The sequence below is a fragment of the Vigna unguiculata genome, chromosome 11 (genome assembly GCF_037176805.1).
Source record: "Vigna unguiculata cultivar grain cowpea cultivar isolate G323 ecotype 2 chromosome 11, ASM3717680v1, whole genome shotgun sequence".
Classification (NCBI taxonomy): Eukaryota; Viridiplantae; Streptophyta; class Magnoliopsida; order Fabales; family Fabaceae; genus Vigna; species Vigna unguiculata.
Window position 1 is genome coordinate 40,892,662 of NC_140802.1, and position 25,727 is coordinate 40,918,388.

General features: G+C 28.9%; 2 protein-coding genes across 4 annotated transcripts; both read left to right on the forward strand.

Annotated features, from left to right (window-relative positions):
- Positions 1-474: 474 nt before the first annotated feature.
- Positions 475-7,004, forward strand: LOC114169039 (ABC transporter G family member 28-like). Of its 2 annotated transcripts, XM_028054054.2 has the most exons (14): positions 479-968; positions 1,073-1,149; positions 1,411-1,677; positions 1,894-1,957; positions 2,042-2,188; positions 2,338-2,372; positions 2,695-2,768; positions 2,988-3,856; positions 4,063-4,359; positions 4,719-5,207; positions 5,297-5,445; positions 5,930-6,219; positions 6,307-6,446; positions 6,533-7,004. In XM_028054054.2, the coding sequence occupies exons 1-14, from the start codon at positions 721-723 to the stop codon at positions 6,687-6,689; spliced, it is 3,303 nt and encodes a 1,100-aa protein (XP_027909855.1). In that variant the 5' UTR covers positions 479-720; the 3' UTR covers positions 6,690-7,004. The 2 variants fall into 2 exon arrangements, with proteins under 2 accessions (XP_027909856.1, XP_027909855.1); XM_028054055.2 differs by lacking the exons at positions 6,307-6,446; positions 6,533-7,004 and having other exon boundaries at positions 475-968; positions 5,297-5,441; positions 5,930-6,114.
- Positions 7,005-14,524: 7,520 nt separating this feature from the next.
- Positions 14,525-19,828, forward strand: LOC114168868 (electron transporter, putative (Protein of unknown function, DUF547)). Of its 2 annotated transcripts, none has more exons than XM_028053835.2 (10): positions 14,525-14,889; positions 15,418-15,465; positions 16,426-16,542; positions 17,027-17,476; positions 17,900-18,339; positions 18,476-18,575; positions 18,660-18,719; positions 18,883-18,972; positions 19,059-19,178; positions 19,415-19,828. In XM_028053835.2, the coding sequence occupies exons 1-10, from the start codon at positions 14,560-14,562 to the stop codon at positions 19,730-19,732; spliced, it is 2,073 nt and encodes a 690-aa protein (XP_027909636.2). In that variant the 5' UTR covers positions 14,525-14,559; the 3' UTR covers positions 19,733-19,828. The 2 variants fall into 2 exon arrangements, with proteins under 2 accessions (XP_027909636.2, XP_027909635.2); XM_028053834.2 differs by having other exon boundaries at positions 14,528-14,889; positions 15,415-15,465.
- Positions 19,829-25,727: the final 5,899 nt, after the last annotated feature.

Here is a 25,727-nt window from a genome sequence, read left to right on the forward strand (position 1 = left end):
ATAATCTCATTGACATTAAAATCCAGGGATACATATTTACATTCTACGTGAACAAAAATTTCATATAAAAGCATACTTCCAAATGAACTATATACACAGAAGTAAACTTTACATTGTGCATAACTAGAAAATTTATATATCATTACTAATGTTTATTTTTTATATATTATTAATTCCGCTTTAATATATTTATTAATAGTAAAATAGTTATATAAAAATAAACGTGCCTAATTGTACTTAAAAGTATATATATACACGTTTTGGATTGAAAGATGTTAAAATGGTAGTATTAGTGAAAATTAAAATATGATGCAGTGTGAAGTTACAAATGAGTCATTTAATTATGAGTGTGACACTTGTCTTAATTGCAACACCATCCTAGCAAAAATGCATATGTTTTTGTATACATTGGTTTTGATCGGTGAATTTATAGGTTACATAAAATGTACTCAATCATGATATCGGCAAATGTTGTTTCCCTATACATAGCAAACTCTTCCTCTTTGTCGCCATTTCCTTTACGAAAATGTGAATACGCAACTCATGCGCTTTCTTTCTCTCTCTCTCCATCTACATTCTGGTTCTCAATCCTCCATTGTCATCTTAGCCTCTATCTGTTATTATGCTTCTTTTCATCATGAATCCAACCCTATGTACCTATAGTTTTTTCCCTTTCTTCTGATACAAACTAATAAATCTTCCACATTGTAAATAATATATATGATGATGAATCTTCCTAACCAGACAAGGAAGGTTCCTTTTGTAACATTTGTTGTATTAATAAGCTTCGTTGTGGGGCCAAAGCTAGTTTTTGGCCAGAGTAGTACCGGAGGAAGCGCTGGAGGTGGTAGTGCCGGTGGTGCTGGCCTTGAGATATTCGCCCAAGAAGTATATCGTGGCATGTCCAATTATACAACTGTGTTCAAGAAAGTAATAAAACAAGAGTTGGGTTATTGCGTAATTGATGTGTGAGTCCCATCATGAATGTTTTTTCATCACAAGCTGTGAACAAATACCTTTATTCTTGTCTTAAATGATGTCGATTCAAATGTGCCGTTTTGTTTTCCTCCAGGGACGCTGATTGGAATGGGGCATTCAATTTCAGCAAAGATCTCACCTTTTTGACCATCTGTGCCCAGCAAATGAAAGGTTCTACTAAATTACTTTCATCGTTAAACATTAGACTTCCATTGAGATGATTGTGTAGATGATAAATGCACAAAAAATTTCATATACTCACAAAGAATCCATATGAATGATCATGTCAGTATTGATGATGATGCAGGGAAAAAGTTGTTTTGGGAACCTTTTTATTACCATTTTTTGATACACCTTGCATGAATCTTTGTCAAGTTGTTAAGTTTTTTCTGAAGTTTTTGGGATAACTTGTGTTTTGTTTGGGTATTTTAGGAGATATTACACAACGCATGTGCACAGAAGCAGAAATACTAGCTTATGGCCAAAGTTTTAGTGGGAAGTCAAGATCCAACTTCTTGAAGCCCAACATAAATTGTAATTTGACCTCATGGGTTAATGGTTGTGAACCTGGATGGGGTTGTAAAGCTAATCAGAAAGTAGATGTTGACAGTACCAAGAAAGATATACCTGTTAGATCTGTAGATTGCCTACCTTGTTGTGAAGGGTTCTTTTGCCCTCGTGGTCTCACTTGCATGATACGTAAGCATTTATGTTCATACAGCAACATCATACCATTAGTTATTGCTTTTATTTATCTATCTGTCTATCTATCTGCTATTGGCCTTGTCCATTGATGTGATATACAACACTCTGACAGGTTCAAATCAAAGAAAATTGTATATAAGTAGTCATGTGAATGTGTTTGGATGTTCTAATTTCATTCATTTGTTGCATATTTTTGGTTTACTACTGAAGCTTGTCCATTGGGGTCTTATTGTCCTCTTGCACAACTCAATAAAACTAGTGGAGTATGTGAACCGTAAGTCCTTCCCTTTTAGTTGTAATCGTTCTACATTCTTGTTTTTGGCACACTTTAATATTTATCAACAGAATCAATATGCAGATATCGTTATCAGCTACCTCCTGGAAAGCCTAACCATACTTGTGGTGGGGCAGATATCTGGGCAGATATTACGAGTAGCAGTGAGGTATTCTGCTCATCAGGGTCCTTTTGTCCCTCTACAATAGTAAAAAATCCTTGCAATAAGGGGTATTAATATCTATACCTAAAACTCTTACTTTCTAACTGCTTATCATGTTACTATATGCTTTTGCAGACTCTGTTATAAAGCACTTGTTTTAACTCTTATTTTATCACTCATTTGTATATTCTAAACTACTTTTATATATGAATTATAGGTATTATTGCAGAACAGGTTCTACTTCTCCAGAGCGTAAGTTGTCGAAGCCTATTAATTATTTGATGTTTCTATGTTGATTTTAGTAGTAATCAATTTTTTGTGTGGCCATTCTCATTCTCTATTCTAAAGTTAAGGAAATCTGTACAATGTGAATGCAGGTGAGTTATTAGTTGAGTCAAGTATTAACGAATAAAGGAGTTGACAAACATGTTAACATATATATCACTCTTAATCTTTTGATATATTACTTTAATTTTACAAGCAATATATTTGTTGGACATCATGGGTATGAAATGTGGCATGAAATAACTCTGACGAATATTTCTCTCTCTGCCTCTCTCTTTAACTTCTACAGGGTGTTTCAAATTGGCAACTTGTGAGCCTAATTCAGCGAATCAAAATATTACTGCATATGGTGTCTTGATTTTTGTGAGTAATATTTACACATTTTCGTTTTAGAAAGCATATTTTAATGCTAGAATTTATCTTTCCATGTCTTTCTTTTTTACTTTTGAAGGTAACTCTATGTCATATTTAGAGGCAATGAAGAGTGTGGGAATTCAAAAATTTCCGGATACAATTTTTAGCATGTTTAGGTTTCAGGTCCATCATGATCCAATAGAACTAACTCTTAATTTTTCAACACAGGCTGGCTTGTGTTTTTTGCTTATTATCATATACAATTGTTCTGATCAAGTTCTTGCAACTCGAGAAAGAAGACAAGCAAATACACGAGAGAGGGCTGTTCAAAGTGTGAGGGAATCCCAAGCCCGTGAAAAATGGAAATCTGCGAAAGATATTGCTAAAAAGCATGCAGTAGGACTACAATCGCAACTATCACGTACATTTTCACGCAAAACTTCAAAGAAGCCAGAGTTGAAAGGTTTTGGTTCTAAACATTCAGATTCTTCTATACCACCTATTGGTAAAGGCAAGAAAAAGGATAAAAACAATCTCTCAAAAATACTAAATGATATTGAGCAAAACCCCGATAATCCAGAGGGCTTTAATGTTCAGATAGGAGATAAAAATGCGAAAAAGCAAGCACCAAGGGGCAAACAATTGCATACTCAAAGTCAAATTTTCAAGTATGCATATGGTCAGATTGAAAAGGAAAAGGCTTTAGCAGAACAAAACAAAAACTTAACCTTTTCTGGAGTAATTTCAATGGCTAGTGACATTGAGATTAGGAAGAGGCCTACCATTGAAGTTGCTTTTAAAGATTTGACCCTCACTTTGAAAGGGAAAAACAAACATTTATTGAGATGTGTAACCGGTAAACTATACCCTGGTAGAGTTTCAGCTGTCATGGGCCCATCTGGGGCTGGCAAGACAACATTTCTTTCTGCTTTAACTGGAAAAGCAACTGGATGTCACACAACTGGTCAAGTTCATGTAAATGGTCAGGAATCTTCTATCAGGTCATACAAGAAAATCATTGGGTTTGTGCCACAAGATGATATTGTGCATGGAAATTTGACAGTGGAGGAGAATTTATGGTTCAGTGCTAGATGCAGGTATATTATAATATATATGTTACACATTTGTTCTCTAGCACGACTTTTTATGCCAAACAAGTACGATGTATAACATGTTCAGGTTAATTATTTGGCTACGTTTCTTCACAAGTTCTGTTGATAAAACGTTTATGAGTGTATTGAATTGAACACGTTTTCTTACCATCTGGTTTTCTCTTAACTTTTTTATTTGTATGTCATTGTAGACTCCCTGCTGATCTACCAAAAGAAGAAAAGGTGTTAGTGGTTGAAAGAGTCATTGAGTCATTAGGTCTACAGGCAATACGAGATTCTTTAGTTGGAACAGTGGAGAAACGAGGAATCTCTGGAGGTCAAAGGAAGAGAGTGAACGTTGGATTGGAAATGGTCATGGAACCTTCCCTTCTAATTTTGGATGAACCCACATCTGGTTTGGATAGCTCATCTTCTCAATTACTTCTTAGAGCACTTAGACGTGAAGCTCTTGAAGGTGTAAACATATGTATGGTCCTTCACCAACCGAGGTAATTTTCACAATTTTTCTACACAGATCAAAACACATCTTAAGTGAACCCCCCAAGATTAGTCTCTTGGAATTCTAAGACTTGGTTACTTCAATCCTCCACTTTTCTAGACCCTCTTTAAATCCATGACAGCAAAAAGTCACTCACTTCTCTTCTTAATAAAAAATACAGTATAAAAAGATAAACAAATGACATTTTTCAAAGTTTAGAGCTGAATAAAGGTTTTGAAAAATTCACGAACTAGAGTGGTAGACACTTACTAGTCTAACCTGTGAGTTTGCTTAAAATGTACCTGATATATCACACAATGGTGTCATCTACTGAAAATAATGCCTTTTTTGTGCATCCATGGTCTCCAGTTACACCTTGTTCAAGATGTTTGACGATTTTATACTGCTTGCAAAAGGAGGTCTTACAGTGTATCATGGACCAGTGAACAAAGTGGAAGAGTATTTCTCAAGCATGGGCATTAATGTCCCCGATCGTGTCAACCCTCCAGATTACTTCATTGACATTTTAGAAGGAATAGTAAAATTAAGCCCAAGTTTAGGAGTGACCTACAAACAACTACCTGTGAGATGGATGCTTCATAATGGGTACCCTGTGCCCATGGATATGCTACAGAGTGTTGAAGGAATGTCAGCCCCAAGTGGTGAAGGCTCATCAAGTGGAGCAGCAGCTGGTGGAGAAGAAGAGGCACCTTCTTTTGCTGGAGAACTTTGGCAGGATGTAAAGTGCAATGTTGAGATGAAGAAGGATATCCTTCACATTAACTTCTTAGCTTCACATGATCTGTCCAATCGGGTTACACCTGGAGTGTTCAACCAATACAAGTACTTTCTTGGAAGGTAATAAATTACAAGAAGAGGGAGGGAATATTTCAATCAGTTTTCAGTTTTATTTTTTTATTTTTTTATTTGATTTTGGTTCATTGCAGAGTTGGTAAGCAAAGACTAAGAGAAGCTAGAACACAGGCTGTTGATTTCTTGATTTTGCTACTAGCTGGCCTTTGCTTAGGTACACTTGCCAAAGTGAGTGATGAATCATTTGGAGCAACTGGTTACACATACACAGTAATAGCAGTATGTAAGTTTCATATGAATTTGTTAACGTGTAAAGTGCTAGTAATACACTCTTTAACAACACATACTTTTGAACTCACCTTCCTCATCGATTGAAATTTATTAGAAATCACAAAATACTGTGACTCACTAAATATGAACTGGGGTCCATCTACTAAAGTGATTTCTAATGAATTACATTTAGTACTACTAATAATAAGTATGTTGAAATGGAGTCTAGATTCTCTGGGTCTTTTCTGTGTTGTCCTCTACTTAGCATTAAAAATATATTATGTTAGTACTTTAAAAATCTTTTTAATATATTTTAAAATTCCAAAATCAATGGTCATCATTGTATTTTGAAGATACAGCAGAGGAATAACATAGAAAAACTTAATAGAGAATCTAAATTCGTTGAAATGAGTGTATTGCTAGCAATTTGTTGTTGTTGTTGTTATTATTGATGTCAGGTTACCTACTTTGTAATGTAACTGATGCTTTACTTGCAGCACTCCTTTCTAAGATTGCGGCATTGAGATCATTCTCATTGGATAAGTTGCACTATTGGCGAGAAAGTTCTTCAGGCATGAGTAGTTTGGCTTACTTTCTATCAAAGGATACTGTTGACCATTTTAGCACAATTATCAAGCCACTAGTTTATCTTTCCATGTTCTATTTCTTCAACAATCCAAGATCATCAGTCACAGATAACTACATTGTTCTACTATGTTTAGTCTATTGTGTCACTGGCATAGCTTATGTGTTAGCAATCTTCTTACAACCAGGTCCAGCCCAACTGGTAAGCTTTTAACTCTGGTTTCACTTTAGGTGATTTTTCTGTCTTAACTAATTTTAGTTGTTACAAGTAATTTGTTGCATTATGCAGTGGTCAGCGTTACTTCCAGTAGTTTTGACTCTAGTAGCAACCTATGAAAATGAAGATGATAGCAAATATGTTAAATATCTGTCAGATTTGTGCTACACTAAGTGGGCTCTTGAAGCATTTGTAATATCAAATGCTAAAAGGTTTGATTTATATATCAGATGCTAAACTATGGCTTTTTTTTTTTTCTTTTCCATATGCTATTTTAAGACGAGTTTCTCCCATGCAGATATGCTGGAGTTTGGTTAATTAGTCGATGTGGTGCTCTTTATTCTTCTGGGTACGATCTTAAACATTGGTATCAATGCTTAGGCCTTCTTATTGTGATGGGAATAATTAGTCGCATGCTGGCATTTTTCTGCATGATAACCTTCCAAAAGAAGTAATTTCAACAGTTCCAATCCCTCTAGTTTCATCTTGGGCGAATTAAAGATGTTTTGTCCACAACTCTGATCGGTGATACAACTTGTGGTCTGTGCCCGACAACTATGTAAAGTAACATCACATGAAAAAGTTTGGTAGAGCTAGTTTGATAAGTCTTAGGTGTGGATAACAATATTGCGTTGTTCTTGCTATTGAGCAAGTTGTGCATAAAAGACTAAGCTTCAACAATTTTGAGTTTAACATTATCATTCATGACTCCATCATTCTGTTAGTGGTGACATTATCAATTAATTTGTATAGGTTTTTATTCTTCTATCTTTCAAGTACAGTTTCCTGAATGGTTGGTGGTAATAAACTGATAATATACGTGTGCTATGTAAAAACACTTTTTAGTGTGGATTTGTGAACACATTATAATAACCTAATAACCCATTTCATTAAACAAGAAAAAGAAGAAGATTGAACTTAGCATCTCAGTTTAAAAGAATGAGTGATGTTAGCCACTCATTGATTTAAAAAAGTTAGAGCTACTAACCTTCGTATAAAGGTTCAACTTTTTTTTTGTCTGAATAAATATAATTCTCTTTCACTACCAAGTCAACTTTTGTTTTAAAGAAAATTCTTGATAATAGTTGTTTTAAGGATGTAATTAAAGTTTTGATGATCCATTTGTTGCTATGATGAGGTCATAATTAAAATAAGAATTGGGTTTACGTGTAAATTTTATATCGATAAAAGTAAAGTTTCGGGATTTTTTTCTTTTTATTTTTACTCTTATAAACATAATTTAATTTTGTAATATTTTTTTAACTAATATAAATTTTAATAATTATATATTATAAAATTTGTTTATTATCATAAAAGTAAAAAATAGATATACAAGTGTCTCGTTGCTATTTTATTATTAGAAACAAAAAAATTTGTATTTATATAGATATATGGATATATTCATGAAGAGCAAAGTTACATAAGAAAAAACAAAAAAGAAAAAACAAAAGAAAAAAAAAGGACAACATAAGAATCATGTTCCAATAACAAAATTAATATTACTCTTTTTCATTCAAGTTGAGACGTCTTTCTATATTTTTTACCTTTGTTTAGAATTAAGACATCATTATAAGAAAACTTTCGTTGTCTTGTGGGACATATTATTATCTTGATGTTTATTTCTGTGCAATTTGAGTTTATTTGTTACGCAACAAAATTGAAGTTATGTTTACACACTGGTTTGTCCCACATTTCCATCTCTACTTCGTTGCCAACAAAATCTACTCTCATATAAAGTATAATCATTTCAATTAACACATACAAGAAAAATAGTTGATGCCTTGGGCATGTTCATGTGCTCACTAAAGTGAGGAGGAGCTCGTAAGCAATGACATATTGAAATTATAATGATGTTTATGTTATGCTTAATGCTTTTATAATGTTTATTTATTTGGTTGTATATACGCTATATACACGTACTATTAACATTAAAATGCATGATATGATGTATGTATGACATATATAGATCTTATTTGGATCACTTATGGATGATCTTTTGTAGGTGATAAATCCTATTTGGATCACTTATATACATGTAAATGTATTGACATATGAGTATATAAGGTTTGAGTTTGGATAGGGTGTTCTTGAATGAGTGGTGATGGATTCCCTATTAGGCCTTGGGTTGTGGTGATAAACTTGAGACTCGTTTAATAGAGATATCCTAACTTCATTGTTGTCTAGTTACATATATAAGGTTTTAAGTGCTAAAAAGCTAAAAGAGGTTTACATTTAACTTGGTGGCATGTGTACATCTAGCTAGATAGATGTTTTACATCACATTGACATTGTGAACCCATACATGATTCCAGTATGTATTAGGTGTTAACCTCATGTGGAACATGTTTATCATAGTTTGTAATCTTTCGGATGATCTCTTATATTTAATCATGATATGATGTGTGATTATATATGAGTTAGTTTCATCCATATGCATGTTAATGATATGTGTATGATATAATGATGTTATATTTATGTTTCAATTTCATTAGCTCATTTTTGTGCATTAGTTTGTGCCCATTGCGATGATTGTACCTGATATAAAAGCACATATTATTGACCGTACTATATTTTTAGGGTTGTAGAATATGAACACGAGGTATATGTGTATACAAATTAGTAGACATAGTGTGTATGTATCATGACTAACTGACAGAAATAAATATAGTGGCGGTTATAACCGTCAGTAAACTACACCCTTAACTAACACTAAAAATTAAAATTTTAGTAGTATTATCTTCATCTTCAAAATTAAAATTTATATTTATCATTCCCATACCCATATATTTTTTTTATCTCATTCTTATCTCCACTCGATAATGGGTATACTCATACTCATGACTGTATCCTCATTTTTACTGTTTCAATATCATTTAATTAATTTTTATAAATAAATTATGATAAAAATATGAATTATTAAGTATTTTATATCAAAAGAACATATTCAATATAAGGTATTTAAATATAAATGATAATTGATAAATTTTAAATTAGAGTATCAAATGACAATTGAATAAAAGTAAAATAATTATATAAAGTATTACAAAATTATGCATAAATAAAATTTCATAACAACAAAAACATCCATTAATTTTGAAAATGTGAATGAAATAAAGTTGATAAAATATTTTTTTTATAATTATATAAAATTATCCAAGTTTAAAAATATTTCAAATATCTATTTACTTCATTTCTCTAAATACTAATATTTTTTTATATATTAATAAAATTATAATATACTACTCGAATGAAATCAAACAAAAAAAATTAAATTAATAACAATTCAAATTTAAACATTGAACATTTATCTTTTCAACTTCATGACAATGAGATTAAATGATTATACTACTAGAAATAAAATATCTTTATACAATTACGATGGTAAAATTATATTTATGAGAATGAGGTAAAAAATAAAAATAATTGCATAAAAAATCTATAAAACAATATTCTACATGACAGAAAAAACAACCGATAAAACAATATTCTACATGACCAATTTTGTCTCTATTGAATATGTGACCAAATTTAATTTTTATATCAAAGTTATAATGATGTGAATTTTAATATATTATATAAAAATATTTAATAAAAAATATGAATTTTAATATAAAAATTAAATTTGGTTTCAATTTAGAGAGAGAACAAATTGGTTCATGTTAACAAAAATTGGGACTAAATTGAACAAAAATAACAAATATAAGGACCAAATTGAATATAGAACATTGACTTTGACACGTGACACGCCGCTGGGTTGACACGTTGACATTTAAAAAAAGTTTTAAAAAAATTAGAAAAACAAAAATAATTCATAAAAAAATAAAAAAATCCACGAAGTGACACATAACAGTCACTATTCATAACCGTTAATGATTTAAATGGTGTTAACAGAAAAGAATCTAATTAAACAAAATTAATAAAAATTAAAACTTATTTAAATACAAAATTAAAATTAGAATTTATTTAACGAAACTTTGACAAAAATTAGGATAAGAAAAAGTATTTAAACCTTTTAAAAATAATATGAATTCAAACTTTTGGGTCTCGCGTGGTTCCTTCGGTTTAATGTGTCAGATCCGTAGATCTCTAGCAACTTACGCCACAAGGATTCAACAATCCGTTCTTCCAGAAAAGGTTAACAATAAATTATATTAAAATTTTAAATTGACACTTTTATCTTTTAAATTTTAATGATATTAAAAAGTTCAAAAAACATACTTTATTGGTGATTATTTTAACGAATTAAATTTTCTTATAAAAAAATAAATTTTGAAATAATTTTAACATATTTTATATTTTTATCTATATAAATTAAGTTTATAAAATAATTAATTTTAAATGATAATCTCACATCCACCAAATCAAATACATTAGAAAACTAAATATAATAATATTATATTTATTTTACTTTTAAGTTAAAATCCTAACACACGTTATTATATTATTGTAACAAGTTGTAAAGTGGATAAATACTACAAGAAAATAATTAATTAAATAGTAATTAAATTTAGAGATAACAATTAATTAGTTATTATATTGGGTATGCTAGACCATTTTATAAATTAAAAAGGCTTAATTATGTTTTAAGGACATGATGAATTTGAAATTGAGTCCCTAATCAATTTTTATGGTCACTTGAATATTAAATAAATTTTAAAATTTTCAATTGAATAATTGTTGTTAAATTTTATTTCTTGTAATCAAGTGATGTAGTTGTTAAGTGTCTGACATGATTATTATTTTGTTATGTCATCTTATTAGGTTGTCGCCAAATATAATTTTATTATTTTATTATTTTTAAAATTTTAATACTTATAATTATTATTTATGATTTTATGATTTTATAATTTTAAAATTTTAAAATTTTATAATTTTATCGTTATGTCGTCACATCGTTATTTCATCATATTGTTATATTGTCATATCGTTATATTGTTATATCGTCACATCGTCATATCGTCATATCGTCATATCGTTGTATCGTCGTATCGTATCGCTATATTGTCATATTGTTATATCATCATATTTTTTTTATTTTCATATTATTATATCATTATATCGTCATATTGTTATATTGTCATATCATCATATTATATCGTCATATTGACATATCACCATATTGTTATATTGTCATATCGTTATATCGTTATATTGTTATATCATCATGTCGTTATATCGTCATATTGTTAAATCATCATATCTTTATATCATCATATTGTCATATCTTTATATCGTCACATCATCATATCGTTTTATTATTATATCATCATATTGTTATATCGTCATATTGTCGTATTCACTATCAAATCTAAGATCCTAAGTCAGCGGGGACAATTAGAAATTAATATGTTATCAATCAAGCAACCTTTTAAATAAAAAGTAAAGAATTAAGGAGAGCTAAATCAATTTTTTTTTCTAGATATATAGTAATAATTTTAACAAAATCAGGAGGTGTTTGCTTACGCAGAACTGCATGTAGATCCGCCACTGGTCATATATCACATTTATAAAATTATAAAATTATAAAATTATAAAATCATAAATTATAAATTTGTAATTTACAAAATTTTTAAATAATAAAATTACATGTGACGATAATTGAGCAAGGTAACATGACAAAATAATAATCACTTGAATCACTTAATAGACATATTAAAGGTAGCAAAAGAAGTTAACAATGAAATCAAATTGAAAAAATTAAATTTAGTGAATACTTGATAGATCATAAGAATTTATTAGAAACTCAATTAAATTTTTTTAAATTTATTATGAACATAAAACATAATATTAAACTAACTAAAAATTATTCTGTTATTAATAAAAAAAGTTATAATTGATTTGTGAATTAATATTTTGGTCTCTTATTATTAATTACCAAAATTTTAGTTAACTTATTATTATTATTAGTTCTAAATTAATCTCTAAATTAAAAATATGAACTAATATGAAATCAACAATAGGAAGTAAGTAAAACTTTGTTAGATTCAATAATAAATAGTTTTTCTTGTATTCTCTTCTCCCATGTACAATTTTAATATTGTTGTCTCATAACACCTTCACTTTTATTATTGAAAACTCGAACTACAAATAGAAAAATAATTAATTGAGTTTATTTTAATAAAATTATTTCTATTTTTAGATATTTAAAAAAAATTATTTATCTATATTTAACATTTGAATAAGTGGATTGTAAATCTTATTAAACTATAGCACAGGACAAAATACATAAAACAATTCTTTTTATCTTGTAAGCTTTAGTGGAAAATGAATATATACAAACAAAATTTTGTATAAGATTCTTTTAACATTAATTATATCAACAAAATTGATAATACTTTATATTGTAAAAAATATATTATATTATAAACATATAATATCATTTTACAAATAAAATGAAACATAGAGTATAAGTAGTTAAGACTTATTACTATTATTGCACGTGACTTTCTGGATATATAGCTCCATTTTTGTTTTGACCTAACCCTCCAATCAAGCACAGCGTCTTGACTAAGCTTAGCTTCTTCATAAACAGTTTTTAAATAAAGTAAGTTTGTCTTCATAAGGCAGCAAAATAGAGCATTTGTATCGTACGCATTAAGTATTACCATTAATCTAGTTGCTGCATCAAAATCTGCCACAGCTTCTGCATAAATATAAAACCTTCGATTGAACAAGGAAAACAAAAGCTGGTTTCAATTTTTCACACTGCCAGTACTTAATCACAATATTGCAATAATCTCTCTCTAAACTTGGCAGATAAATACAAAATAAATCTTTATTGAGTAATCATCAAAATTTCATACAGAAAAAACTGGGTATAAATATCATGGCTTCTGCGAGTAGCATGACGAAACAACATAGAGGTAGCATGAAATCAAAGCATGGGCACCACACACTCACCCTTCATTTCTCACAGCGAGCTATTTTACTGTGAATAATTACAACTAAATTTTTCACAATTTTTTTTTTTTATAAATTTAAGATGACATTTTTTAAATGCTTTTGAAATATAAAAAAATAAAAATAAAAAATTATTTAAAAAATGTGATATGAGATTATAAGAAAAAGTTGTAGTTGTTAAAAAATTTTGGATTAAATACGATTTTGGTCTTTCAACTTTTGGTAAAAAATAGAATTAGTCCCTCTTTGAAACTTTGGACTTAATTTAGTCTTAAAACTTTAGAAAATGTTAAGTTTATTTGACATTTCAAATGCATTTTATTATAAAATTTATGTTAATATTAAAGTGAAAATGTATCAAATAGGTAAATAATTCAAATATTATTATAAAATGTATTTAAAACGTCATATAAACTTAACAAAATTTGGTTAAAAGGACTAAATTCACGCATTTATAAAGATGAATGACTAAATTGATTAAAAATTTTGAAGAGTGATTAATTTTAAAATTCACTTAATCTTGGGAGAATAAAATTTAACTCAAAATTTTTATTTAAAAGAATTCGATGAATAACGTCTCTTTATCAGAAACCAATAGTAAAAACTAGTTTCTTGTTGCCTCTACAATTTTTTTTTCTTCTTATTTTTCTTATTAGTTCATATATTGAATAATAATAAATTTTTTTATTTATTAAATATTATAAAATTGAAACTTTTCAATGAGTGACTCAGAAAATTTAAAATATTTAACTGAAATAAGAATATTCAAATAAAATTAAAGTAAAATAAATTAACTTTCTTTTCTATATAAATATATTTTAGAGACAAATGTTATCAAAAGAAAAATATTTAATGATAATTCTTAATGGTTTGTTAATGAAATTTGAAGTTTTGTTTTGAAAATTAATATTTTATTAAATATATTGAATATTAACAAAGAAAAATAAATAATAAATAAACAATAATTTAAGTTTTCATTTAAAGGAACGGGATTCTGTATTTTGAAAAAAGTAATGATAATGTGACACATTTTGTATACTTATCTGATATTACTTTTTATTCTTTTTATTTTTTTTATTTTCTTTACAGTTATAAAATTTTCATTTTTTATGATTATTTCACCTTTGTAACGTATGTTAAACAAATATAATATATGTCAAATTATCATTAAAGAAAAAACTGTAAAAATGTATTATATTGACCCCTGACAGTTATGTGTGATACAAAGTACAAACTACAGCTACAAAACCACCTTTAACATCATCAACCAAAAAGGAAGAGGATAGCTTTACTTAAAGTGATGTAATTAGAAAGGAACTTAGGATGGGAATGAATCTCAAAAACTAAACCAGAATTGCAAGCTACGCCAAGAGACCAAACCAAACATCACCGTCTTTATTTTTTTTTTTTTTTTTCACTCTGTGCATGATGTCCCACTCCCACCAGCATCCACAACCTCAACAAAGACGGTTATTATCTCTGTGTCTGAACCAACTTCACGAACACCCTCCTGAAAGCTCCTTCTCATCTTCTCAAACACTCTACAAAACCAAAATCCCCTTATGTCTCATTCACTCTCTAACGTCAACCACTCCTTCATCAACCCACCAACACTTCCACTTCCATGAACCTCACACCCCCTCCCTCCGTTCCTGTTTTAATGTCTCTTCCAGACGTTGGGCTACCTTCAAGCTTGGTTGCACCTCCATGGACCCTCTAGATCTCTCATCATCGCTTCACTCTCCGCAGATTATTGTAAGTCTATTCATTTAATGAAGCTGAAAGTACCAGAGATAAGATAATTTTATAATATATAAGTAAGATGTAAACCTCACCTTACAAGTCAGTTTTGTAAGATTGATTTAGATTTACACTCCACTTCCTAACATATGATCCTATCAACCTTAGTTTTGTAACTGAAATTGTGATTCCAGAGGTTTCAACTCTTTCTAATATTATCACGAGTATATAGTTTATTGCAAGAAAATTGTCCCGTGTGTGTTTATTGTTTTGCTGAATGTAAACATGATAATGTAATATATACATGACGGTTAATGGAATCAATACGTACATGGCGTATGTTAAGTGTTTAAGATGAAGACACATGTGGTTGGTTTGTTTTATGTGTATTTCTCTTCTCTCTCTTCCTGTTTTGGTGTTGCTTCTTTTGTATTCTTTTATAAAGCAATGCACTTGTTTGCATTCAGAATTTCGGATAACAAAAATATGTGTACGCTGTTCTAAAACACTTTTCCCGGCGGTTTTGTTCTTTGTTTGCAGAAGAAAAAGAAAATTACTGGGCGGCAAAAGAGGGAGGAACTTGAAAGAGAGGTATTTGCACATTCATACGTAATACATATTTTGATGGCAAATTCTAATTACCATGTAGAATGAATAGTATCTTGTACAAACAGAGGATGAGAAGCTAATCTCTTAAATTGCCTTAATCTCTTCCACTGTTGCATGAACATTTCAATGAGTGTTGATTCAATTCATATACTGATAAGAAAAATAAGTTTTCCCTGTATGAATAGTTGAGTTTTTCCTTTCTTGAAAACATGTTAAAGAAGTCTATAGTCTACGGGAGATTTTTAACATCTCTTACACGGAGACATATATATTTTGAGTGTGTAACTAGATATTAATTGGTGATCTAACAGTAGATGATTAATGGGTAGCATAATTGGTTTAATAAACAATAAATCTCGTTAAGATATATTCTAATTCATGATTATGATACTATTTTTAGATTTGTTGATTGCAATTTGCACAAGAATTTGATCTACATGAGGTTAATTAATATAACATGTGCTATTTATCGGCACCCATAACCAAAAGTGTGAAGTAAATTATTGATTTGATCACGGTGTAGAGTATGGCTCTATATAGGTTTTAGGCATAGATGTTGGTCTGCAACAGTAATGGATACTTTTACTAGTCAATCAAAGTAGGAATGAAAAGTGTCGCTCTCCTTTTGAAAAAGCTACCACTGGATTCATCATTATGTCAAAGTATAGCAATACTTCGTACAAACTTTCGAACCATAGGTTTACTATTTGTGACAACGGAGAGTACTAGCACTGAATCAGAACCATACCCTCAAAGCCACGCCCTTAAATGGGAAAATTTGTACACGTTCGTCTCATGCTTTAGCTGTTCAACCGATTAGGTGTACATAATTAATGGGGACAAAATTGTGAAATCTGTATACTCTTTTTACTGCTACATGTGACCATTCTACTTGGTGAGAACATTACATGACTTTTTTTTTTTTCAATTATGTAATAACAGGTTGCTATGCTTCAAAGGTTGTTGGACCAAGAAGAGAAGTTTCATGAGATTTTGGAGATGGTGCATAATAAACCAAATGGGTCAGCTATATCAATTCCCAATTTTCTTCCACCTAAGGTAGTATAATTCTCTTAACAATCACAATTTTCTATTTTGTTTTTGCTTTCTTTCTCTCTGGGTAGAGTGGTAGGCCTCTTTATTCAAAATTTGGTTTTGGTAAGTACTATGGGCTTATGATAGTCCTTTGGAAGTATCGAGTAGGGATATGGGTTCAATAGATAGAGCAACTTAGACCATGGTGATGTCTGCATAGGGCTCTTAATGACCTACTTTAAAATTGAAAAAAGAATTTTTTTTTTTCTGTATTAAGTATATCCATAAAGGTTATAAATTCACCAACTGAATTCCTAAAATTGATCTCAATTCCATTTAGGTGGGTAGAAGTTATTTTATGCAGAAAGTGGGTAAGTAGGGATGTACTTATTGTTGATTGAACTAAAAATAAGATCAAACAAAATTTATTAAGATATTTCATAGTTGTTTTCTGTTTTGCATTATTCACCAGCTTGGTTTAGGAACTATAATTATGCAATTTGTGCAGATGAGAGAAGTGTTAGGAGAGCTAGTGATGGTAGAGAGTGAAATTGCGAGACTAGAAAGCCAAATAAGCCAACTTCAAGCTGGTTTGAAACATGAACAAGAAGTGACAAAGGAATCAAAGTCTAAAACGTGGAATCAAGGGAATTTCAGTAATTCTAACAATCACTTATCAACTTCTCCGCTTCCAAATCCTAGTCCTATTCGCAGAAGTGTTCAAGAAAGGATGGCCTTTGAAACCAAGGCGTTGCATTTCATAAGCAAAGCTATAAAGGGTGATTACAATCTCAGTGATTTCAGTGTAAATGAAAAAGCAGGTTTTCTGAAAACTTCTGTAGAACAGAAAGAAAATAAGTTCCAAGAAGACGTGAAATTTCATGAAAGAATTCCAAGAAAAAATGGGACAGTAAAACCTCCCTCACCTATGCGTGACCCACGTCATCCATCACCCAAGGTATGTATGCATGCATGACAATTTTCCCATTCATGTTGTAGCTTTATTTTCCTTCATCAGAATATGTTTTGGCCATAGCGTTTTGTTACCGTGTGAAAAAAATTACAATAAAGTTCATGGTTTGTTCTTAAATACAATCTTATAGACAACGAAGAAGGAAAAAGTATTTACACCATCTTAAATTTCAACTTCTTGACGATGTGAAACTATTAGACTATTAGACGTGGTAGGAAGAGACCATTCTATAAACTGTAGATATATACTAATCTCAGACCATACATTAATAGTTGAACTCTGTATATATCATTTACTCTATGAACTATAAAGTAATATAAAAATTTGATAAGAACCAGTGTTACATGAGATGGATATTGTTGTCAACAGTGTGAATTTGCTAATTTGCAATTAGTTTACAATTTTCAGCTGCGGGAACGCAATCCAGAGATGTACTTGGATCTTCCAACGAGATCACTGTTGGATCCACTTCTGTCAGAAGAGAATGATCTGAAGTGGCAACCCAACAAGCTATCTGAGAGCATCATGAAGTGTTTGAATTTCATATATGTAAGACTACTGAGAACTTCAAGAGCAATGGAATTGGAGAAATCAGGGCCAATTTCAAGGTCTGTGCACTCTTCTTTAAGCTCAAGAAGCTTCAGGGTGGATACTGGGTCAATCCCAAAACCAAGCCTCTTGTTGCAAAAGGAATCTAGGCAGCAAGACCCTTATGGTATCTTTAACACAGAAGAGTCCATTCCAAGGGACATTGGTCCTTACAAGAACCTGGTTATATTCACTTCCAGCTCTATGGATCCCAAGTTTATCTCAAGTCCATCCTCTATACCATTACTGAGGAAGTTAAGGTATGGCATGGATGATATCTACATTTATGAGAAGAATCAAAATGTTGAAACCATTGTAAGTTCTACTTTACAATGAAGAGGTACATAGTAAAAGGAACAAAATTTAAGGTAACAGTTAGTTTTTTGTTGTTTGCAGGATCTTGATGAGCAATCTTCAAACAGTTGACTTGAAAAGCCTTACAACCCAACAGAAACTAGCATTCTGGATCAACGTGTACAATGCTTGTATCATGCATGTATAGTAGAAATTTCAATCTGATGAATTTTAATTACAGGACATAGATCAGAAGGACTATGCTTAATGTATTGTCTTGTTTCAGGGATTTATCCAATATGGAGTGCCATCCACACCAGAAAAACTACTTGCATTGATGAACAAGGTACATTAAAAGTATTGATATACATGTTACTTATCCTGTTTCTGGCATGTTGAACTCTGCCATGGTTTTTTCACAGAAGACAAGTAGCTTACTAAGACAATTTGTTTATGTTTATGTTTCATGTTAGAAACATTTTCTTGATGTTGAATTCACTTCCGTGCAGGCAACCCTCAATGTAGGAGGCAACCTAATAAATGCGCAAGCAATAGAGCATTTCATATTGAGGAAACGAGATATTTCTAACATGAAAGAGGTAAACAATAAACATGATCATCTCTTTTAAATACTGAATCAAACTAAGCTTCAGTTTTGTTACAGTTGATATATCTGATGGTTTAGGTTCAGCATAAAGGTGAGTGGGAGGAGAAAGAATCAGTTGTTCGAGAACTTTATGGACTTGAATCTGTTGATCCTAATGTTACATTTGCTCTGTGTTGTGGAACTCATTCTTCTCCTGCTGTAAGTTCTTCGGCTCAAATCTTTTTTAACAGTAATGTTAGTCGTTAGTATTTTGTTACTCGAGAAGTTAAACCTATAACTTCGTCAGGAAGAAAGAGTTGAACACAATTTTTTTCACTTTCCGTTTCAACTTTATCCCTGAATCAACCTTATAACTCCGAGTTATTCTATGAATTGGTTTTCACCTCTTAAGATATTGCTTCTAATTTTAGAGATATGATGTGCACTTGATGCAGGTGAGGATATACACAGCAGATGGAGTTACAACTGAATTGGAGAAATCAAAACTAGACTATCTTCAAGCTTCAATTCTAGCAACTAGCACGAAAAGAATAGGATTTCCAGAGCTTCTTCTCATGAACATGCTTGATTTTGCTGCAGATATAGAATCATTGGTTGAGTGGGTATGTAGCCAGTTACCCACATCAGGCACTCTAAGGAAATCAATGGTGGATTGCTTTAGAGGCCACAATAATACTAATTCTGTGAAGGTTTCTACCATTGTTGAAAAGATACCCTATGACTATGAATTCCAGTATTTGTTGACAATATAAATGTACATTTGTAACACTTCTCCTTCTTCTTTTGTTAGCCAATAAAACTTTGAGTGTATAAAATATAAAAAAGGGCAATTCTTGAACCATCTCGCACTACACCATTTTCTTTCAGTAAATTTTAAAATTAGTCTATTTTCGAAATTTTATACCAATTTAGTCATTCATTTTTAGAAATAAATAAATTTAGTTCTTCTTATCCAATTTTGTTAAGTTTATTTGACATTTTAAACACATTTTATAATAATATTTGAGTTAACATTGAAGCGAAGCGAAGATGTGTCAAACGGTATAAATAATTCAAATATTATTATGAGATGTGCTTAGGGATGACAATGGGACGGGGCGGGTACGGGTATCATGATCCCATCCCCATAATAAAAATTCATCCCCATCCCCAAACCCAACGGGTATACAACTTTTGACTCATCCCCATCCCCACCGGGTAACGGGTATTTTCTTATACCCATACCCATACCCATTTTTTTATTGTTCCATATATCAATTAAATATTTTTTATAAAAAAAATTTAAAAATCACACCAACGGAATCATGATACTATCAAAATATTCAATATTAAAATAACATACTCTTTTTGATTTTCATGATGTCAAATATTAAGAAAAATATTATAATAGTATAAATCTCAAATTAAAGTATCAAATAACAACTAAATAAAATTCAAATAATTATATAAAAGCTAAAAAATTACACATTACTAAAATTTTATAATAACCAAAATATTTATTAATTTTACAAATGATCAGTGGTTTCATTTGCATTCGATCCACCTACACATAGAAAAAAAATGAAAAATTAGATATGATATAATAATTGAAATTGAAAATTTTAATTACTAGAATATAATGTACCTTCTTCATCAGATTCATTTTCACTCATGAGAATATCTTTTCCTTTTAATTTTTTAACACCTACAAACACCAAATGTAGAATATTAGATGAGAATTCACAAAAAATACTAACAAAAAATATTAATAAATTTGAGTAACTTACCTAGATGGTTTGAGTTCCATATCAACTTTTTGTACACATCAAAGCCTCTATAGTAAATAATTAAACATTATCATGAAACAAAAAATAAATAATAAATAAAATTATCATAAAGGAGTAAAGATAATTAAATGTGTGACCCAAATTTGAGAATATCAATTTGAACATAACATAACGGAACAAAAAATGTATAATTAAGATTATGATAAAAGGAAAAGTACCTTGAAGATCTGCTTAAACCTTAAAGAACAAGCCAAACAATTAAAAGAGAGTAAAAAAGTGTATAACCAAAGTAACAAAAAGAAGAGCTACAAAATAAGAGTCAAACATTTTCATGAAAATAAATAAATAAATAAAGATAATCAAATGTGTAACCTAAAAATTATTTCATAGAATGAAATTGAGGAACACCTATTTGAACATAACCATGTACAGAGAGTAAAAATTATGTAATAAGAAGAAGAAAAATTACCTTCAAAATTAAATCTTGAAAAACAAACCAGACAATTGAGAGAGTAAACAAAGTGTATAACAAAAAACAAAGAGAATGAGAAATATGTTATATATATATATATATATATATATATATATATATATATATATATATATATATATATATTATATTATATTATATTATATTATATATTATATTACTATGTATATATATATTATATGTGTGGATATCTTATGTTTATATATATATATATAATTATTTATATATATTATATTATATTATATATTATATTATTATTACTATGTATATATATTATATGTGTGGATATCTTATGTTTATATATATATATATATATATATATATATATATATATATATTTATAGATATATATTTATTTTAAGTATATATTATATTATATTATATAATAATATAAATATAATAATATATATTATATTATTATGTATATATATTATATGTATATGCGTAGATATTTTATGCTTATATATATATATATATATATATATATATTTCTTTTAAATTTTTATAAATTTGTCATGTTATAAATTTGTTTATAAAAGATCTCACTAGTTAAATGATTAATTTGTTTTATACGTATATATTATATATATTATATTATATTATATTACATGTATATGTGTAAATATATATATATATATATATATATATATATATATATATATATATAAGTATATTTTATTTATATGTATATATACTATATTATATTATATTATATTATATTATATTATATTATATTTTATGTGTAAATATATTATTTATTTATATATATTTTTTAGATTATTTAATAAATTATAAATAGTTTAGTAATTTAAGCGGGGACGGGTATTTGGGCGGGTATATATATATTCCCATCCCCAGTTGAAAATTTCGGGTATTACCCATACCCATACCCATACCCAGTCAAAGCGGGGATTCCCCGTCAAAACGGGGACGGGTTCGGGTGATACCCACGGGCACGGGTTTATTTGCCATCTCTAGATGTGCTTGAAACATTAGATGAACTTAACAAAAATTAGTGAAAATGATTAAATTCACGCATTTTTAAAAATGAAGAACTAAATTGATAAAAAAAATTTGAAAAGGAACTAATTTCAAATTTCGCTGAAACTTAAGGGACCAGAAACATATTTAATCTTATAGTATATTATCGTGTGCATATATTATTTATTCTATTGATACGTAATTACTAAAAAGTATACAAGAAATCAGAAAAAGTTAAAATAACTCAAAAAGTGTAATTTAGAAAAAAATATGAATTGTTACCAAATTTAATGCTGCTAATTAAATTAACAAAGTTTCATAGTTTTATTTTGTAAATTGAAAAAAGAAATATACTGTGAGTTTGCTAAATAAGTTTTCATTTTATTCTATGAACATTGACACATTTTCGAGTATTATGCATGCTGTTACCTCTGAATAATTCGGCCTCAATCCATATTTTATTTTTAAATTTAAAGAAACCAAAAACCTCGGAACCCAGAAAATATTTGATGACAACCCATGGGCCTGGGCTAGAGGTTCAGACACAAATGCAATTGTTAAACATAACCTTTATATATAACTTTTTTATGCATACCCTTTAATTTGTCCAAACAATTTTATATTTTTTAAAGATAATCATTTTATGGTTTAATCATATTTTTATTATTTAAAATTTAGACTAATTGTGTTTCCCGAATCTAAAGGATTTCTCTTTAAAATTAGAAGTAAAAACGATTTCAACCTCTAAACACAAAATTTGATGGATGAGGAGTGATGAGGTGTTTTATTCCTTAGAAGGAAGGGAAAAGAGGAGAAATTCGTGTTTCGATCTTAACAATTTGAAGAAATAATTTTTGTTTTTTTGTGAAGTTTAAAAAGGAGGGTGGTAGAGGTTATATATATTATTTACCTATTGAAAATTAATTGCATTAGGGCCGCATTGTAGAAGGGGTGGAGAATCTAATACGTAACATGTCAACAATTCAATAACAAACATTTAATAATGTTTAATTATCATATAACATTAATAATTATTTGTGAATTAATTTACATTACAGTTTATCATTTTATTAAAATATATATATATATATATATATATATATTTATGTGTTATTTTATTAAATCTTTTATGTCTTTTTAAAATATTAATTTGTTAATATTCACACGTTGTACATTTACTTATACAAACTAAATTTCATACAAATTTTAGTAGTATACAATTTTTTTTTCAACACATCCTTTTAGCCTTCACATTCTAAAAGATATCTTAAGATACATAAATAAACACATAAGTATTTCAAAGTCGGGGACTTAGTACAGTTCTATTTTTTATTTTTTAAAAAGAAAACTACAATACATCATTCTTATAATATTTTTGAACTAATTTCTTCATTTTCTATATAAGCTCCAATGTTAATATCATTATTAAAAATTCTCATATTACATGAGATTTCTTTTTACAAATTTGTTAAAATATTTATAAGAAAAAACTTTTTCTTACTATTTTTTTTAAGAATTTTAATTAGCAGGTAATTTTTTTGTAGATAATTATTTCTTACAAAATTATAAAATTCGTAAGTATTTCCTACAAAATTTGTTACGAATAGTGGTTTATACAAAATACTTTATAAAAAAATTGACAGCAATTTTTTGCAAAAAAAAATTCATAACAAAATTTATAAGTATTTCCTAAAAAAAATTCAAAACAAAATTGGCAGGAAATATAATTTTTTTTTAGTAGTATCATTTGCGTACATATATATTTTATAAATATTATATAAATAAATATTTGAAATATAAATATAATATTGAAAAAGAGGCCAAAGATAAAAATAGAACTACCATAACAGATTATTTTATCCCAAATTTATAACCATGCAATAAAACATTGAAGACTAACATTTTTCGATTTTTTAAAATATTTTTTAATCTAATCTACACAATTATGAAATATTCTTTAAATCGGTTTCTATTTTATAATTTTTTGGGTGTTAATTTAGTTTACACTTTTCGATAAAGAGAGAGATTAAAGTGTATGCAGAAAGCACTTATAAGATGTTTGTATTCTTTTAAAGTGTGGTGTTAATGTGAGGGTAACAGGAACAAAGTGTGACAAGGAACATATATGTTGTCTTCATAGGTGATGACCAATTTTAGTGAAAAATGAGTGGCATTAGAGATTGCTTTAAGTGTCTATCCCACCACGTCATTTCTAACTATCCATTACGTCTTATTCTTTTCCCAACTTCATTGCTCCATAAAGCATTAGGATTCTCAATAACTTTAGTCAAAAATTTTCTATATTCCAATAATTTCATAGACAAGACATATACGTAGTGTATTTCTCACTTCAATGCATGTATGTATATATATGTATTCAACACTCCATGTAAAAACATACTATCATTGTACATAGTATAATGTTACAAACAATTTATACTATTTTCATCTTTACACTTTTTTTTATGTCGTTTCAAAGATTTATAAAAACATTAAATATTTTTTTCTGTTTTCATTATTTTTCCAATTACTGGTTAATAAAGACAATTTATATAAAAAAATTATTCACTGAGTTACTTATTTGTTTTTATTAATCCTTATAAAAAAAAACTAAAGATAACATACTTTTAAATGAAGGGGGTATGACGAGAATAATGCGGAACCGAAAGGTGGAGAGAATAATTGAAGACACCATTAGAATAGAAAGAGAAAATGATCAAATGAACAGATTTTAAAATAGGAGTTGTTTTGACAACTAAGATTTTTTTTTAATAGATTTAAATTATAAAGTATTTGAACATATTTTATTCATGCAAAAATTGATAAAATATGTTTTGTAAGAGCAAAAATAGAAACTCAAGAACTTGCTTTGACCAAATTCCTTAATTTTACACAAAAACACCTTCTATTGCATGTAATGTAAATAACCTTGTCAAAATCGTAATAAAAAAATCTTAAATAGTTTATCACCCATATTTTAAAGTTATTTATTTTTATCATGACCTAAATTGAAAGGCATTCATCAGAAATTGTTTTAAGTTCTATTTTATCCTAACCTAATAAGCATCTTCACTGTTTGCAAATTCAATTCAAATGGTCTGTTACTTGTATTTCAAAAATAATAATTAACCTTAATGATAATCATAAAATATTTAACTTTAATAATCTCTCAGTCGACGAACTTAATATTTATATGACATCGGGTGATAATCGAGGTCAACAAATATCCTTTTGAACTCGTTTCAATATGTTTTGATTATAAAATTAAGATAAAATAATGAAAATAATTGGACCAAAAATCTTTATTGCACCGGTGTTTGTAATAACAAGGGTAATTTAGTTTTGTTGAGGATGAAAAAGATGATAAACCATTTGGTGAGAAAGTGTTGATGCATGAATGGATATGATTTGTGAAGGGATGCAGAATAAAGTAAAGCAATTACGCACCAAAGAGGAAGAAGAGGGGCCAACCAAACACAACACATTACACAACGCATGCTATCATGCTGC

Coding starts and splice junctions, on each gene's coding strand:
- LOC114168868 (XM_028053834.2), top strand. CDS start 14,560: ATGATGTCCCACTCCCACCAGCATCCACAACCTCAACAAAGACGGTTA. Junction 14,890..15,414: donor TTCACTCTCCGCAGATTATT/GTAAGTCTATTC, acceptor CTTTGTTTGCAG/AAGAAAAAGAAAATTACTGG. Junction 17,477..17,899: donor CACGTCATCCATCACCCAAG/GTATGTATGCAT, acceptor TACAATTTTCAG/CTGCGGGAACGCAATCCAGA.
- LOC114169039 (XM_028054054.2), top strand. CDS start 721: ATGATGATGAATCTTCCTAACCAGACAAGGAAGGTTCCTTTTGTAACA. Junction 1,150..1,410: donor CTGTGCCCAGCAAATGAAAG/GTTCTACTAAAT, acceptor TGGGTATTTTAG/GAGATATTACACAACGCATG. Junction 6,447..6,532: donor GTAATATCAAATGCTAAAAG/GTTTGATTTATA, acceptor TCTCCCATGCAG/ATATGCTGGAGTTTGGTTAA.